The following is a 19,122-nucleotide window of genomic DNA, read 5'->3' as shown; positions in this document are numbered from 1 at the left end:
GCATCTTGTTTTATCCAAAACATTGCCACGCAAGAATGCCATCCCGGTTGACTATCAAAAGCCACCGATTGTCACTTGAGTATCAGAACAATGGAAAAAGGTGGCTTGAACTGATCAGTTATGAATTCTCTTGTGGTCAGGCATTGTGATGCTCTGGGAAATGTTTTCTGGGAAACCTTGGGTGCTGGGATTAATGTGGCTGTTGCTTTTATTCACACTACCTAAACATGGTTGCAAGCATCCACTCATAGGAATGTTATTTACATTTACATCTACATTTACAGAGGCAGTGGTCTCCTTCGAAATCATAATGCTCCCTGCCATTCTTCAGAAATGTTTAATGTTTTGGCTAACTGATGTATGTGTTGAATGGTATAAAATACATCTGGATCACTTAGTTAATTTATATGTGGCATTTTGTATCATGTAAAAGGAAATTCATAGCTCACAGCCTGCAGCTACAAATGATGTGGATTTTATGTTAAAGCTAATTTTATTGTTATTAAAATGTGGATCAACATGCCTGGGTTATGACTTATCTGCCATAGTTTAATAATTTTTTTAATTTTGTTATTTTATTAAGCTCGTCCCAATGTGGTGGAGTCAAACCTCAATGAACCTACATACACAGTGACAAGTGTGCTCACGCTGCGGGTGACCAGAAGTGATAACAATGCCATGATCGGCTGTGCTGTAGACCATCCATCCATCACAAATGGAGAGAAAAGGACAGAACAGCCTTTGAGTGTGCTGTGTAAGACACTTACACACATTATTACAGCACTACTGCATGGCACAATTTAATTCAACACACTGTGTGTAGAAGTAGAATTTAAGTCAGGAAATTAAGTCGGTGCCTGTAGCATCGCCCACAACACTGACAGACTAATTTAAAACAAGATAATCTTTATTTTTAAATTCTTTATTTTATTAATAATAGGTGAGGGTCAGGATAGTATAAAATACAAAGAGCTTTGGAATAAGTCATAAATATTATATTGAAATAATAAAAAATATAAAAATAAATACATATAAGCTATGTGATCTAGGGTTACACTATAGCATGTTTAACGGTATTTGTGTGTGTCTTTCCCAAGTCTCCCCAAGTGTCATGATTAAGCCTGAAAGCGACCTGCCTCGAGAGGGAGAGAGGTTTTTTCTGCATTGCATGGGGAATGGAAATCCTGAGTAAGAGTGCACACACAATAAGAGCGCACATGCACACACAAACAAAATTTTTAGGGACAAAAGCTTGATATAATCAGGTTATTGATCTTAGTTCTCTCCTTCTCTTCATCGAATCACCTCTTCGATACCATTGTTCTTGCCTTCTCATTGCTCTGTTTCTCATGCTTTCTGCCTTTCTGCACTTGCCCTATTTACCAGCTGAAAATTTCTTAACTCTTATGCAAGTTTCTGGTCGAACTGGGTTTATTTCTTTAATAAATATAAACATTTATTTTAGAGTTAAGAGATATGTTAAGAGAAAATGACTGGCGTGGTGTTTTTACACCCCTGCAACAAGTGGATCTCTAAGCATGTTAAGGTGGTTTCTCTTATCATTCTTAAAAAAAAATTTATGTTATGCAATAAAAGGTAAAATTGATGCATTTTACACTTGCGGTTTGTGGTCAAAACAGATCGGGTGGATAAACAACTATCTATAGTGGTGAATTAACTTAAATGGTTAAAGTGTGTGAATGCATTTGTTTTCATTCTATCGCAGTAAAAATGTATTTAAATTTATTTCACAATTCTGTCTGTAACATAAAAGCTTCCAGACAGTTTTAAATTAGTCAGTGTGCATCCTGCTTGTATGAATGCCAACTTAATAGGAGCTCAGGGATTTCATGTCCTCAAGGCATTTGATAATTTTGGCAGACTGTGAAATGCAGAATCAGTTTAAGTTTAAGAATTTGCCGAATCATATCATGCCTTTGTGATATCCTTATTGTGTAATGCTTTTAAATTTAATTGTTTTAACTGTCTGCTAAAATAGTTTGTCAATTTAAAATAATGCAGTACCTAATATTGTAAATAATGTAATATATATGAAAAAATTTTTTTTTTTTTTTCTTAGAGGTTTTAAAGCCAGGTCAGGATAGTAGATTTTCAATAGTGCACCCTTGAGCCCCAGTAAAAACAACTAGATTTAGAATTTATGGATTGTATACATGACTGTGTTGCATATGCATAAATATAGCATAACTTTACCATTCTTATTTTACTGCCAATGTATTCTGCTGCATTCTAATGCAGTCTAGTGCATTTACTTTTCCATTACACTGCACAGTGGTAGGATGGAGAAAAAAGAGTGAGATCTCACTATTGGAAATTTTAAATGCCAACTAAATGCCAAGGTGAAGAACTGAGATCAGCATTGCACTTTCTTTCTTTTTTAAATCATATTTTTTAAATTCTTTTTTACCATCATCTCATAATCTTTTGGGAATTATGAGAGCAGATAAAAGGATTGTATGTTTATAATGTTCAAATTCATGTATTCATTTATTCATTCATCCATCCATTTTCTCCCGCTTATCCGTAATTCGGGTCGCGGGGGCAGCAGTCTTAGCAGATTCCCCAGACACTTCTCCATGTCCAGGGATCGGGCTGTCAAGCCACATCCTCCTCATCCCGCCTTCGACTGCTGCCCAATCCTCACAGCACCGTCCCTTACGGTCCCTCCTGCAGGTGGTGAGCCCACGGGAAGGCGGCCCCACGTCACGGACCTTGATATTTCCCTCGTAAGGGACCCCCTGAGCATAGAGGGTTAAGGGCCTTGCTCAAGGGCCCAAGAGTGGCAGCCAGACCTTCCGATCGGCAACCCAGCGCCTTAACCGCTGGAGCCACCACTCCCCCAAATTCATGTAGTCTCATGTAATTCCTTTTAGCATCTCCAATTACTTTTTCCAGTTTTAATATATCATGCTGATAGTTGGCTTGATATTTAAGCATATTATGGTACACAAACACAGGTGGTGCAGTTATTTTCAGTTGTGTACTTGAGGTTATTTGTTCAGCTGGTCTGTGAAACACAGGCTAATATGTATATCTATTTTATGTTGGCTCTTCAGTGGTATTGTCAAACATTTAGAGAGATCAGGCAATTTATTTTGCATGATTGGCAGTGAATGCATCAACAAAACAATATAAAGATACTCAAGAAAACAGAAACTTTTTTGTTGGTTTATTTGTTTATTCATTCATTTTAGTACTTTTGAACTTCTAGCAATTTCTTTGCTCTTTTAGGTGTCATTCCACTTCTTTTTGTTCTACGCAAATGAAACTTGAATACCAAAGCAAGCAAAATAAGAACAATTTAGAAATGAATACTTAGACTCTGCCATCTGAACAAAGAAAAGTTACAAAAGAAGTTCTATTTCTACTTTTTTCACAAGCATAATCTTCCTAATTGGCAGCAGAAAATTATAGCTCACCAAATTATATGCTTGCATTTTTAGATATTGTGTGATTAACTGACGTCAAATATGCATACCAGGAAGCAAGCCTGGATGTTATTCTCTACTGCTGAGTTTTAAGGCTTCACCTTGTTTCCCCAGCCAGTGACAGAATGTCTGTCTCATCATTCTCTTAGAGTCTGGAGGTCAGAATTTACCACTTTAACAGATAGAGCACAGTGTAGGACCTTTACGTTGCAGCTGTAGTTGCTCTGTTTCTTTGATCAGTTAGAATTTTTTTTAAATAAGCAGAAAACTATTTGCTGAATCATCTTCATGAAATTACGTCCGGACAACATTGAAGATGTTGAAGACTGTTTAATGTTTGGGGGAATTCTTGAGATTGAGATTTATCCTTAAAAACACCCTAAAGACCATTTTAAGGATGCGAACAATAACAAAAATGTTTGTTGATACTGCGCATGTCTGGTCCTAAAGTATTTCTGGTATTTCATTTTTAATGGTGGTGCCATTTTTAAAGCATAGTGATGCCAAAATAAACATACTAACATACTTTTTAAGTTTAGCAAAAATAGAACAGTTAAGATATTTATAAAAGCTAAAAATAGATGATAACGTGGAATTACTGGACCCCTTAAATCAGATATTAAGGTGACAACTTTTCACTCAGAACATTAAATGTTTACATGAAGTACTGTATCCAGACCTGTATTATGATCTGGTTGAGGCCAAGTGCGTCTACACAAGAGAAGCGGTAAAACTTATCATAGTCTGGATGTCTACAATTACTTCCTTAGTAAAAAAATCTGAAAGATTTGGTCATACAATGTGGATGATGTTTGTTGTGTTTGGCGAGGTTGATCGTTGCTATGGTAACTAAGGAGGGTATTAATGCGCACTTGCATGGCCAGGTATGTCTCTATGTCTAAGTTAATAATAAATCACATTGCTAAGTAAATTCTAATAAATTGTTAGTAAAACTTAAGGTTATAAATGATGTACTACAACATTAAATAAGATCTGGAGTTAATACTGCAAGAAGAGTGAGAGTGTAAAGAGAGAGAGAGAGAGAGAGAGAGAGAGAGAGAGAGAGAGAGATGAAATGCACTGTTTAATCCACTGTGGTTAATGTATGAATTTCACATCTCAATGTTTAATAAACCAAGTGTTGATCTCCCAAGCTCCTTGTCAGTGTCCGAACTGCAGTGGTGATAAACTGCTCAGCAGAACAAAACAGGGAACCTACGTGCCTGTTAGCCAAAAAGAAACGTCTAAGGATCAAATACGTAATTTCCTTACATGAACGAATGGCTATTCACATTGTCTATATCTAACCTATATCTACACCTATATCTTTAATCACACCGTACATGTGTAGATAATGTACTGTATACAGAGATGAGGTGGATATAAAAAATGTGTAAGTGTCTAAGTTTGTCTCTAATGAGAAAGCCAATGGCGAATGTCCAAATGGCCAATGGCAAAATAAAACTCCCTGAGATATCATGAGGAAGAAACCTTAAGAGGACCCAGGCTCAAAAGGAACCCATCCTCATCTGGGTGGCACAGAATATAGGCAGGACATGGATGGTATTTAAAGTGGGTGTTTATATATAGAGTGGGTCTAATGTGGAGTAAGATGTTATGTAGGGCTGGTGTAGGTAAATCTGACTGTGCCCCTAGTAGAATAAAATATATCTCCACCTGCTGGTGCACTGTTGCATTACAGGTCATTGCTAAATCTGTTTAGTTTTGGATTAGTATAAATAATTAAATTAGTAAATATCTGTGTCTTTATTAAATTCTATGATAAATTAATAATTGAATTGAATAGAATTTTTCATAAAAAAGGTATTGTGGATTGAACGTACAAAAATTTCAGTTGACTGCGTGTCAGTGTTGTCTACCTTTAGTTAGTTCAGTTAATGATTCCTAAAGGAGCACTGTTGTACCATGAAATTGTTTGTGCCTTAGGGAACTAAAATGTTCCTGGAGAGCACATTTTTTTTGCCATATGTGTCTGAGCAGATATTATGCCAGTGTTTTACATTTTGAATATTTTTTAAACAGCTGTAATATAATTCTCTCTTTCTCTCTCTCTCTCTCTCTCTCTCTCTCTCTCGCTCTCTCGCTCTCTCGCTCTCTCTCTCTTTCTCTCATTTATAATTGCCATTCTGCATCACTTTGCTAGCACAAAAATGTACAATCAAATAAATACTATATTATAATACATGTATAATTATGTATTATAAAATAAATGCTAATACCTAATACATATTAGAATATTATTACTGATCACTACTTATTATTATTGTAACATTGCACTTTATGAGGAGGATGTGGTTTAGGTTAGATGGACATAGTGGCTAATAATGCATAAGTTTTGTGTCTTACCACTGTTACTTATGCTGTTTATTTTACAATCATTTATTATTTATTACAATAAATACATCTGAATTCTGATTCTGATTTATTTTCTCGCTTTTAGGCCCTTGTCATTCAGGTGGCACAAAAAAGATGCAGAGTTCCCTCCACATGTGAGGGAAGAGGGTGCATTCCTCCGCTTTGATGCCCTCAATAAATCTGATAACGGAGTTTACTTGTGTCACACAGACAATGGAGTTGGTTGGAATGAGGGATCCTACACCCTGCAGGTACAAGGTAATAAACAAATCGAGGGAAAGGCAGATGATTATTTTCTTTCTGTATTAATCTTTTACTTTTATCCTTTATCTGAATTTATGTTCCTCATTCTTTCCTTTTTTTCTCTTTTTGCATGGCCCCCGAATTTTATTATTATTATTTTTATTATTTATTTTTAATTATTTTAATATCACTTAACCTATCAACCCATCCTCTACTCCACACCTCCTAATTTATTTTCTGTGCATCTCCTAAGACCTGAAGGATTCAGACCGTTTGTTCCCCACGTTCTTTACCCCTACTTCAGCCATTCATTCTCTTTTTTCATCTCCCCTTCACACTCTTTTTCCTCCTCAGTCCACTATCCAGCCAACTGATGAGTCTTCCACTCTTCTTTCTCCCTTGTTTCGACCTGCATCCTCACTCCATTCTTCCACTATTTTTTCTTTTTCCCCTACACTATCTACCTCTTCCTTTTTCTCCACTTCCTCCTTTTCCTTATCTTCTCTGATTTCTTCTTTCTCTTCCTCTCTCTTTTTTTCTACCTCCTCTACTTTTTCTCTCTCTTCTTCTACCTCTCACTCATCTCTTGTTCACACCACCACTATTTCTAACTCCCTCTTTCCTGACCTTTTTCCTGACCTCTCCACCACACATACCCCTCCAACCTCACCTTCTCTTCCTCCCCCATTTATCACCCCATCCACGGTTTCCTGGCTGAATGGCATATATATTACAGGTAATTCATTGCAGAGACACACACACACACACACACACACACACACACACACACACACACACACACACACACAACTTCTTGTAACTCAGTAGCACTATTGTCCTATTGTGTGTAAGTATATGTTTGTGTGTTTTTGTGGGTGTAGTCATTTTTTTTTAGGTCCAGGTTAAAGAATTAACACTATATACAGGATAAAACACAGCATCATTGTCTACAAAGCCAGAATTATCCAGTACACTATATTATACAATAATCTAACATCTACTTCATGGTTTAACAAAGCTTTGCTTCTAACAGAGCAACATTTCTTCTGTATATTCCTTTATTTAGGTGCATATCCCTCTTTGGAATTCTTTCAGTTTGTAATGTAAGGTTGCTTGTTTTTACTATGCTATTTTTCAGAAGAAAATATACAAAATTGGCAAATAAACCTAGACATTCGTTACAAGGGAACACGCAAAGTACTTTTATTCCCAATAAGCGTATGCTTCAGAAATGACACAAGCCATAAAAGAACAACATATTGAAAGGCAGTTAATTGCATTAGAATATTTACAATTATTTGCCAGTTTTGCAAATGACTTCTAATTTTCTAAATGCAATTGCAACAATTATTGAATTATAAAGGTGTGCTTTTGTGCTGCACCTGCCACCTATCTGTTATCATTGAGCGTGTTTAGGTTTACGGCTGCTGTAGCTAATCCTTTTTTCTGTTTAAAATGCAGCAAAGTTTGCTAGGGATGTACACATTTTTCATGCACAAATCATGTACAAGATCTTTTGGATCAGTAAAAAAAAAAAAGATGAATTTAATTAAATAAAGATTTTCCTGGACCTTCTTTAAATTTCACTAATTATGTAAGTATGTTTTATGATTTAAATAATACAGCAACCTTTAATTACTTGGTTACGTGAAGAAAACCAGATTATAAGAAATGGATCCTGACTTCAAAAACCATTTTTCTTTTAGTTTTGCCTTTGTCCTTGAGTCCTAATAGGTACTGGAAAATACTAATCATATGGCAGATTTTAAAAGTCATATGCTTTACTGTGCTGTTTCACCCATGCCAAAACAAGAGCCTTTGTTTCCAACCATAAAAATGTGCCACTGAGTCACACTTACATCTGAAAGAATACAGAGATCACATAGATGCACACACACACACACACACACACGCACGCACACATATGCACATACACACTTGCACAAACACATTCAGCTCATTAACAGCCATCTTTTTCATAATCTCTCTTTGCTTTTTCTCTTTTCACTTTTTTCTGGTTCCTCACTGATGTGGCAATGATCTATTAATCCATCCATTCATCTAATTAAGAAGATGCTGAAGGTATTGTCTTCAGTCATTTGTCTGTTTATGTGTTTATTCCTCTGATTATTTTTCTATTTCATCCTGTCCTTTTTTCTGTCCCCTCATTGTATGTTTTCCTTTTTTTTTTCTTTTTCTTCGGTTCTCTGACTTTCAGACTTACTAGTATTAAAACAAAAAATAGGTTGCACAATTGTTAACTGTGATGTTTACTATCCAGGATGTATCTGTATAATCTGAATGTGAAATTAAAGAGGAGATAGATTAATTAATAATTTATGGTTGATTTGAAGAATAACGTGTTTAAAAGGTTTGAGAAGCCATTTTCAGCTCCCAAAGTTGCACACTAGTACTCACACAAATATTCATTCAGAAATCTGTATTCACACAGGACCTGGTATTTACACTTTTTTCCCCTGCATGGCTTTATGGGTTGAAGTTTTCTCCTGGTGGTTAGAATTTGAGGGAGAGCAAGTTTCATTCTCCTAGCAATTTGTCTATGTGAATGGATAACTCCCTCTGAGAAAATGCAGGCAGGTCATTTCAGTAACCTAATGCAGCAGGTGTTCTAAATTATAATACATATACAGTGAGGAAAATAAGTATTTGAACACCCTGCTATTTTGCAAGTTCTCCCACTTAGAAATCATGGAGGGGTCTCAAATTGTCATCGTAGGTGCATGTCCACTGTGAGAGACATAATCTAAAAAAAAAAATCCAGAAATAACAATGTATGATTTTTAAACTATTTATTTGTATGATACAGCTGCAAATAAGTATTTGAACACCTGAGAAAGTCAATGTTAATATTTGGTACAGTAGCCTTTGTTTGCAATTACAGAGGTCAAACATTTCCTGTAGTTTTTTACCACACTGCAGGAGGGATTTTGGCCCACTCCTCCACATAGATCTTCTCTAGATCAGTCAGGTTTCTGGCCTGTCGCTGAGAAACACGGAGTTTGAGCTCCCGCCAATGATTCTCTATTGGGTTTAGGTCTGGAGAATGGCTAGGCCATGCCAGAACCTTGATATGCTTCTTACAGAGCCACTCCTTGGTTATCCTGGCTGTGTGCTTCGGGTCATTGTCATGTTGGAAGACCCAGCCTCGACCCATCTTCAATGCTCTAACTGAGGGAAGGAGGTTGTTCCCCAAAATCTCGCAATACATGGCCCCAGTCATCCTCTCCTTAATACAGTGCAGTCGCCCTGTCCCATGTGCAGAAAAACACCCCCAAAGCATGATGCTACCACCCCCATTCTTCACAGTAGGGATGGGGTTCTTGGGATGGTATTAATCATTCTTCTTCCTCCAAACACGTTTAGTGGAATTATGACCCAAAAGTTCTATTTTGGTCTCATCTGACCACATGACTTTCTTCCAAGACTCCTCTGGATCATCCAAATGGTCATTGGCAAACTTAAGACGTGCCTGGACATGTGCTGGTTTAAGCAGGGGAACCTTCCGTGCCATGCATGATTTCAAACCATGAGGTCTTAGTGTATTACCAACAGTAACCTTGGAAACGGTGGTCCCAGCTCTTTTCAGGTCATTGACCAGCTCCTTCCGTGTAGTTCTGGGCTGATTTCTCACCTTCCTTAGGATTATTGAGACCCCACGAGGTGAGATCTTGCATGGAGCCCCAGTCCGAGGGTGATTGACAGTCATGTTTAGCTTCTTCCATTTTCTAATGATTGCTCCAACAGTGGACCTTTTTTCACCAAGCTGCTTGGCAATTTCCCCGTAGCCCTTTCCAGCCTTGTGGAGGTGTACAATTTTGTCTCTAGTGTCTTTGGACAGCTCTTTGGTCTTGGCCATGTTAGTAGTTGGATTTTTACTGATTGTATGGGGTGGACAGGTGTCTTTATGCAGCTAACGACCTCAAACAGGTGCATCTAATTTAGGATAATAAATGTAGTGGAGGTGGACATTTTAAAGGCAGACTAACAGGTCTTTGAGGGTCAGAATTCTAGCTGATAGACAGGTGTTCAAATACTTATTTGCAGCTGTATCATACAAATAAATAGTTTAAAAATCATATATTGTGATTTCTGGATTTTTTTTTTTTAGATTATGTCTTTTACAGTGGACATGCACCTACGATGACAATTTTAGACCCCTCCATGATTTCTAAGTGGGAGAACTTGCAAAATAGCAGGGTGTTCAAATACTTATTTTCCTCACTGTATGACATTGGTATAGTAACTATTTCACTCTATGAACAATTACTCATCTGTTCCTGTTTTCTCAAGAAGATGATTAGAAACATGATGGAAAAGCAACACCAAACAGTCATAATACAGAACTGCCATTGTTTTATTAGTTTAAAGGGCTGTAGCCGAATCTAAACCAATGTCTGTGAGTAATGGAATCAACTGGGCTATCATGGCATTATCACACATTATGTCTTTCAAAAAGAAATAAAGCAAACATCACAAAAGATAACTGACCTTTTGAAGGATCAGCATGAGTGGGCTGTTGAGGATGACACTAGCTGCTTGAGCCAACTAGACAATTAGCCCAATGTGGTGTGGATATCAGAAAGCTATTTTTGCTCAATAAAATAAAATCATCTGGCTCTTAACAAATATTAAAATGTTTAGTTATAATTGTTTGTATGATCAGCCAAAACATATTTACTGTAAAGACATGCCATCATGGAAATAATAATTGCACTTTATTGGAGCTTTTTGTGACATCATTAAATATTTTATTATGATGTATTTCCATAGTTCACAATGTTTCATAAAGCTTCTTAATCATATGTTAAGAGAGATATAAATGCGTCCGTTTTAATTAATAAAAAAACATGAAAATGCTATTTTTTCTTCATCAAGAGCATGAATCAGAATATTTTCTCTCAGATGAATTATATTTTCTCCTACTTATTTGTTTTCTATTAGACCCCACAGCAATGTCCAGTTCATCAGGTGTTGATCATGCTGTGATTGGTGGAGTGGTGGCTGTCATTGTATTCATCATGCTCTGCCTCCTCATTGTACTTGGCAGATACCTCATCAGACACAAAGGTAAGAAAACAAAGGTATTAGACACTAAACCGCACCTACTTATCTTTAAAAGATAAACATGCCTCTTTTCTCACCTGACCAAGTAGAAAATTTTTTTAGCCATTAGTTTAGAATATCTAGCAGTTCTGGTCAGATCTGACAAAACAGAACCTTTACAAAACTAATAACCACCCTACATACATCAGTGTGAAGCACTTTATATAGTGTTTATTACACTTTATAAGCTGTTTATATAGTGTATACAAAAAGTTTGCACACCCCTGTGCAGTGATTTTGCAGGGTTTTGTTTTTTTGTTTTTGCTACACCACGCTGTGATATAGTTTGTCAGGGTGCTCTCAATGGTGCTAAGATAGAAATATGGGGAGAGAGAAACTTCTTCAGTCTTCTCAGGAAGTAAAGATGCTTTTGTGCCATTCTAATCAGAATATTAACTTTATTGTGCTGGGACAGATCTGCAGAGTCATTCTACTGGAATTTAAAAAGAGAACAACAGTGTTTTGGTGATTAAAATCTCCAGCAAAATGTGATCTCCCTCACTATTCTGGCATGGTGCATTACACACAATGGTGAGGAAAAACAAAGAACACCCAGTGAGAAGCAGTTCTGCAAGTGGAGTTGCCTTGTTGATGAGAGCAGTCTGAGGAGAATGACCAGACTGGTTTAAGCTGCCAGAAACACTACAGTTGCATATGGTACAAATCAGGGTGTATATTCCAGGTAAACCAGGCATAGTGTAGTGTGCAAAGGATATGGCATCCACAGGGAACTTCTGAGGCATGCTGTAGATTGCCTGGAATGTTTAGAATATTGCACTGTTCCAGTAATAGTTTTTAGGCAAAATAAATGATCTTTTAGTGATTTTGATTTAAAATTGTTGAGGTATGGTTGCTTGTCCCATTGATTTGCAGCAGTACCTTTCACTGCTGAAAAAAGAAAAAAAAAAATATATATATATATATATATATATATATATAATTTTTTTTTTTTTTTTTTTTTTTTTTTTTTAAAAGTGTTCAAGAAATCAAGAAATGGACAATCTTGCAGTCAGATGTTTATAGTATATAAGAAACTACAGGTGACAGTTTGTTATGGGGAGGGTAAGTACTCTGTTGGGCTATATTGCCATGTCAGCACAAACTGCTGGTTGCTTGTTGCTAGTCTAGCAATGCAGACACCAGGGGTTTTTTTTTGTAACTGTTTGCATTGATATTTTTGTTGTTAGAAATGAATGCACCAGTGCTTATATGGATTGAGCTGAACAAAAATGAGTGTGACAGTGAAAGCCCACCTGCAGAATGCAGTTCCTGCTTCTTTTATTACAGAAGCATCGACAAATCGTATTTTTTCTTTACTTCACACCTAGTCTTAAAAATCCTATCATAAATTAATTTGACTTTAATTTGATTTTAAATTCGTTTTTTTCTTTCAAGATTGTTCCCTACTACATGCATAAGTGAAGTGGGGAAAACACTTCCAACCAAACTAATTAAAATTGTTAGGATACTAATAGTTCATTTGACTCTCTGCCTCTCCCTAATTATCCTTTTTTTTTTTTTTTTTATGATGTTCCTTTGATGCTTTATACAACCCCAAATCCAACAAAGTTGGGACATTGTGTAAAACTTGAATAAAAACAGAATGTGTTTAATTGCAAATTTCACAACAGAACAGAGAAGACGTAGGAGATTTTAAAGACATAATTATGGAATTTTCAATTTTATGTCTGTAACACATCTAAAAAAAAAAAAAAAATGGGACAGGGCAGTGTTTACCACTGTGTAGCATTCCCTCTTTATTTAACAACAGTTTATATACATCTGAGATCTGAGGAGACCAGTGGCTGTAGATTTTTGAGAGGGGGATTTTGTTACATTTACAACAATCCTGAGTCTTCTGTGTAGAATTTTCATTTGGTTAAAGGTTTAGCACCCACACTTTTTTTTATTACTAAGCCATGCTACTACTTTGGCCAAGGGAAGATAGCAGCTTTTTTTGGACAATGTTCACATTGTAAGAGAGCCACCAGGGGCGATGCATCTGTTTGAGTCCAGAATTCCACAAACAGTGTAAACAGAGGGTAGATCCAGCACCTTAGGGGGAGAGCGGATCGTTGGTAGCTCCAGGGTTTCTCTGTGGCAGGGGGAGAGAAGGGTTTTAGGAGTGACACATGGAAAGTAGGGTGGATGCTGTACCTGGGAGGGAGCTCGAGCCGAAAGGACACATCGTTGATCCGCCGCTGAATCTTGAATGGCCCAAGTAATGTGGGCTGAGCTTCCTGCAGGGCAGTCAGAGGCACAGATCTCGGGTCCTAAGGGCTTTTTGGAGCTGGGTGTGTGCCGACTCTAAACTCTCTCGCTTTCTCAGAACCAGTGGTTCATCGCAAGGACGTCCAGGGGAACAGTGGAGGACACCTTGTTTTACTCCGGTTTCACGACGCCTGGTCTATTTGTGACACACATATGGCCTCTTAAATGCATGATAGAGTTTAAACTTGCATTTGTGGATTGCAAAACAAACTGGGGGGTTTTTTGTAAAAAAGTATTTTTGAAGGTGTTTCTGAGCCCATTCAGTGATTTCATTACAAAATCATACATGTTTTCAATGCAGTGATGCCTGAGGGCTGAAGATCATGAGTATTCAATATTGATTTTCATCCTTTTCCCTTGCGCACAGAGATTCTCCAGATTCTCTAAATCTTTTTATATTCTGTACTATTGATGATGAGATATTCACAGTCTTTACAATTTTATGTTGAGGGCAAAGGTTCATCTTCCAACAGGACAATGACCCTATGCACACAACCAAAAGTGGCTAAGGGACAACTTTGTAAATGTCATTGAGTTTTGTTGTCTCTGGAGAGATCTGAAAATGGCTGTGTACCGATGCTCCTAAATCCAACCTGATAGAGTTTAAGAGGTTCTGCACAGAAGAATGCGAGGAACTGCCCAAAAATAGGTGTGCCAAGCTTGAGCATCATACTCAAAAAGACTTGAGGCTGTAATTGGCACTAATAGTGCTTCAAGAAAGTATTGAACAAAGGCTGTAAATACTTATAAACATTGGATTTATTATTATTCTTTTTTTATACATTTGCAAAAATTTCAAACACTAATGAATAATAATTAATTAAATCCATTTTGGAATAAGGCTTTAACATAAAAATATGAAATAAAAATGTGAATACTTTCCATTCCACTTGAACCAGAACTAAGCTTTTTAGGTAGGATTGTTACTTTAGATAAGTTACAAGTTCATTTTATTAGACATGTTCTGAAGCAAAGATGAGTACATCTGACCACTCCTCCTCTATCCAGTATCTTAAAAAAATACCTTTTTTTTAATGTAAATGCATGTTTCTATTGTGTGCCCTCAGTTGTGAATTCTGGCCTTTAATAAGTTTATTTATGCTTGTAACACATATCACATTTCTCTTTATTAGGTACGTATCTGACCCATGAAGCAAAGGGCTCAGATGATGCCCAGGATGCCGACACTGCCATCATCAACGCAGAAGGTGGCCACTCTGGTATTGAGGACAAGAAAGAATACTTCATCTAAATGTCCCTCCATTACACCATATTTACTTTCTTCCCTTGCTTCAGTTCCTTTCAGTCGGAGGAAATTTAAAAAGGATGAGCAAAAGCGTGAACATAAATGTGAAAGAAGAAAGCAGGCAAAGATCAGTTTCAGGCTGTGTTGAAACCAGGGAGTTTTGCACTGACATCAGTATTCAAGTGCGTGCACACACACACACACACACACACACACACACACGCATAAACATACACGCATACACACAAATAGATGGCATGCCTGTCCTCAGTCACTTCATATGCCTCAATATTTATATTTAACAAGGGCAATATGATGGCAAAAACATATAACTTATTTGAAAACACATATACAATTTAATTAACACACACATTTTTAGAAGTCTGTACTTTATGTTACATTTCCCACACGTTCGACATTTGCGCACACACACACACACACACACACACACACACACACACACACACACACACACACACACACAAAATCGGCAATTACAGGAAATGATACAACCATTCGTTATCCTTACATAATACAGCAGACAAAAGGGATATCTGAAAACTGGCAATACACACAAAACACAGACAGGCAGGCAGATGAGCTACCACACACACACACACACACACACACACAAACGTGAACACACAAACACACTCAATGCAATCATGCAAAACAGCTTCTGTGCTGTCACTGTATGGAACCCCAGAATAAATGTATAGATATATATATATAGATGATTATATAGCATTGTTTTTACTTGGGAAAACTGGTCCAGTGTGGTGTAAATATACTCTTTGTCATGCTGTCTCTCTCTCTCTCTCTCTCTCTCTCTCTCTCTCTCTCTCTCTCTCTCTCTCTCTCTCTCCTCCTTCTCTTTGTTACCTCTTTTCACTTTCTCTTCATCTCTTTTCCTAACCTATATATGTTTCTCTTATTCTCTGTCTGCATTTCATTGTCTCTTATTACAGTATATACTCTAAAAGTCTGCCTGGTTTTCTTACATGCGTGAAAATGCATTGAGTTAAAAAAATATAAGAGGTATGAAAAAAAATATTACCACAAAAATGTCAGTACTGCAAATATTGCTATGAGTTTTTGTTTTCCTCCAATTGAGTTTCTGGTGTAACTGTTGGTGGCGCAATATTCAGTGTCAGCTCTCATCCCAGGACTTGTTAGTATCTTCACAATCATTATTATTATTATTATCATTATTGTCATTATTATTATTATTATTATTATTATTATTATTATTATTATTATTATAAATACATGATGAAATAAATGCATTTTCCTTTTTATCCCAGTAAAGCATCCCATACCTATTTTTGACCACTTCCTGTCCCTTGATGACAGGTGAATGAGCTAAAGCAGGGTACTGCATGTTCGATCGAGCAAACAAAAACAAGAAGAAGCTAGACTCTTCCGTCTATTGTACTTTCTGTCTTTGTTTCTGACTATTTTTTTCTGTCTTTCTTTGTTTCACTATACAGTGTTCTAACCTGGTTTCCTGGCTGTGTCTGTGAAGGTCTATTCTGGTTCTCCTAAATAACTATCCATAGTCTGTCTCAATCTAGATAAACTAGATTTAATCACTCCGGGATTACTTTGCAGCTAGCTTCATTAAGGCTAGAAATGTTGTAGTTTATTGTATGAAAATAGCAAGCTAAGATATCATCTAAGTTGATAACTTCTGCTGTGCATCTCGTGCATGATTATTGTACATGGTGTGAGAAGAATGGACTAAGAATGTCTCATTTGAAATGATCTGAAACCCAGTGTGTTCTTCAGGTGAGGTTTAAATTTAGTTGTGAAGTGGATGACTTAGAATGTAAGTTGCATGATGGACAGAACCAATCTTTATCAGCTTCCTCTGAAAAGAGCTCATTCTCTAAAGAGCTGATCCATTACAAAATAAAAAAAAAAGATTTGCCTAAAGTTTCTATAGGCTTCACAGACCAGTGTTGTCAGAGATCAGTTTTTAAGGGCAGTAACTCTTTGGAGATTTGTTTGTAATACACTTTTAACACATCACATGCAACTCTGAAGGCCTTATAATTAGCTGATGAGTTTAATAAAGTGTGTTAAAATTGTTAGAATTTCTCCAGGACTTTAGACTGACAACATTACGCTATACACCCAACGTTTCCCAAACTGGTGCTCAGGGACTTAAAGTATTTAGTATTCTGTATGGGTTGGAGCTGGAAGAAAGCAAATAATATGTAACTGTTTTTGGACCTGGGGTTTGGGAAACAATGCTCTAGATTATAGCCCTTATCCTAGACCTCATGTTTGCAATTTTTCACCACTAGATGGTGCATTATGTAAGACAGCCACCTAGTCATCTTTCCCCTTTCTCTCTCTGGTACAGGTAGCAGAATATGTGATGCACCTTATGTTAATGGTGGATCAGTGCAACGGTTTATTTCTAAATTATGTTTATCCCTTTTTCTTTTTGTAGCTCTGTATACTATTAAGTGTAGAATGTTATGTTTTACTTTTTTATTGTATGACTAGATGTTATAGATGTTCTAGGCATCTATATTAAGGTGTAGAAGAGTATAGTTTCTGTGACTATTGTTTTCAAAATCAGCCATTTTGTATAATTTCATGTAAATAGTGTTGCCTTGAACAGTCTTCTCCTTACTACAGTTGTTGAGTGCACGCTCATGCACAATGACCCACATAAAGGGTTAAAGAAGTGTGTGTCTGCACTTTCCTATGTAAGATGTTCACAACAGTGTCATCTCCAACAGGCAAAGAAAACAAAATGTGTTGTTTTCCACAAAGCATTGTTAATTTGATTGTCTATGTTAGCGCTGTTTTGGAATGAGAAGTCTTCCTTTTCAATAAATATTCATATGTCATGAAGATTTCCCCATTGTTTATGCTGAGTGGTTGCATACAACAAAGATGTTTGGTTGTTAGAGTGCCTCTAAACATGTGACAAAACCATATAAACCATTAAAAGCATAATTAATAATGAGGAATTAAACTTCTTACGTGGCCTCTCCAAATAATATTTGTATATGTATAGTTTTAGACTCTAAGGTTATGGGATAAAGAAAGTACACTCTACTTCAGTTAGGACCTAATTAACAATTGTGTGGTCCTCACTAATGTCTAAAGCAAAAAATAAGCCTTGTATTTTCCTAAAAAAAAAATAAACATTCAAAAGAATATTTCCAACTTTTTCAATCATTAGACAAGTAATTTTCAGGTAGGTGTTACTAATGTAATGCACCATATTAATAAATGTAGGTACATTTAATAAAACCAGGCAATCTAGAAAAACAGTTTGGTGATTTGGAGAACTCAGGTGTGTCTACATCAGGACATGGAACGTAAAACAACAATGTTCTCCAAGAAGCAATTGCTATTTAAGCCATGATAAATAAAATCATCAGGATTGAAAGAAAAGTTTATTATGTTTTTTTCATGGTTGTATTCATATATTATAGAAAAAGTGCTTTAAAATCTCTATCAGTACATACATTCTAATGCAGATCTTTTTGGACACAGACTAATAATAACATTGGTGTAAAACTCTGATGGAAGAGAATAGTTAGAAAAAGAGGTTTTAAAGAAGAAGTGCTAATTATAATAACTTTTAAAACAGGTAGGTCTTTAGAAATTGTCTAAAGACTGAAAGTGACTAAGCTGTCTGGACATCAAGTGGAAGTGTGTTTCCCCACCTTGGTACCAGAACAAAGAAAAGTCTTGAAGCTTGTCTTCCTTTTACTCTGAGAAATGGTAGCACCAGCCTCGCAGTGGTTATTGGATTGGAAGGAGCACAGTGCAGTGCTGGGTAAGGTAAGTGCTTAGAGGTAGAGGGGTGCTGGCCTAGTTTTGACTTTGTAGGAAAGCGTCAAGCATGTTATTAATCGTATGCAGGCAGCAACAGGGAAACAGTGGATGGGGTATAACAGTGAAGTGGTGTGGCAGAACTTCTAAACAATTCCTGCAGCTGCATTCAGGATTAATTCCAGAAGTTAAATTTCTTTTAGAGTTTTAAAATGACTAGGGACTGATTAAGCACCTGATTGGCATGTGTGGACAGAAATGGACACATTCTGCTGAGATCCAAATGAAAACAAGAGGAACAAGGAAACAGAGAGAATTAGAGTGTTATGTACATAGAATAAAAACCCATGTGAGATCCTGGACTCACCAAGACACGAGTATAAATGGATTACAGGAGATTCCCAAGTACTAAACTTTGGGAGCCTGTGTGGCACAGATGTGGATCCTCTCCAGATCATCTGATATGACTGACCTTCCAAGTAGGAACAAACCATTGCCAGACAGTCTTATGAATTCCAAGACTTGTAAAGGTGGATAAGACAGTCTTGCTGTTGTCAGATTCACTTGGAAAATCTAGCATATGGACTAAAGATTAACTAAAGCTGGACTGGA

The 19,122-nt window shown here is 36.6% G+C and overlaps 1 protein-coding gene and 1 long non-coding RNA gene across 2 annotated transcripts in view; one reads left to right on the top strand and one right to left on the bottom strand.

Moving 5' to 3' along the window:
- cadm3 (cell adhesion molecule 3) overlaps positions 1 to 17,577 on the top strand; it is a 97,744-nt gene extending 80,167 nt beyond the window's left edge. The window contains exons 6-10 of the mRNA XM_083525974.1: positions 584 to 754; positions 1,098 to 1,188; positions 5,911 to 6,083; positions 11,031 to 11,156; positions 14,597 to 17,577. Of these exons, the coding sequence (XP_083382100.1) occupies positions 584 to 754; positions 1,098 to 1,188; positions 5,911 to 6,083; positions 11,031 to 11,156; positions 14,597 to 14,715 (680 nt within the window). The 3' untranslated portion in view covers positions 14,716 to 17,577. The remainder of the gene's footprint in view (positions 1 to 583; positions 755 to 1,097; positions 1,189 to 5,910; positions 6,084 to 11,030; positions 11,157 to 14,596) is intronic.
- LOC310717791 overlaps positions 1 to 19,122 on the bottom strand; it is a 54,817-nt gene that overhangs the window by 32,188 nt on the left and 3,507 nt on the right. The gene's annotated exons all lie outside the window — the stretch shown is intronic.

This window comes from Silurus aristotelis (assembly GCF_946808225.1).
Source record: "Silurus aristotelis genome assembly, chromosome: 22".
Classification (NCBI taxonomy): domain Eukaryota; kingdom Metazoa; phylum Chordata; class Actinopteri; order Siluriformes; family Siluridae; genus Silurus; species Silurus aristotelis.
This window is presented reverse-complemented; position numbering and strand designations above follow the sequence as displayed.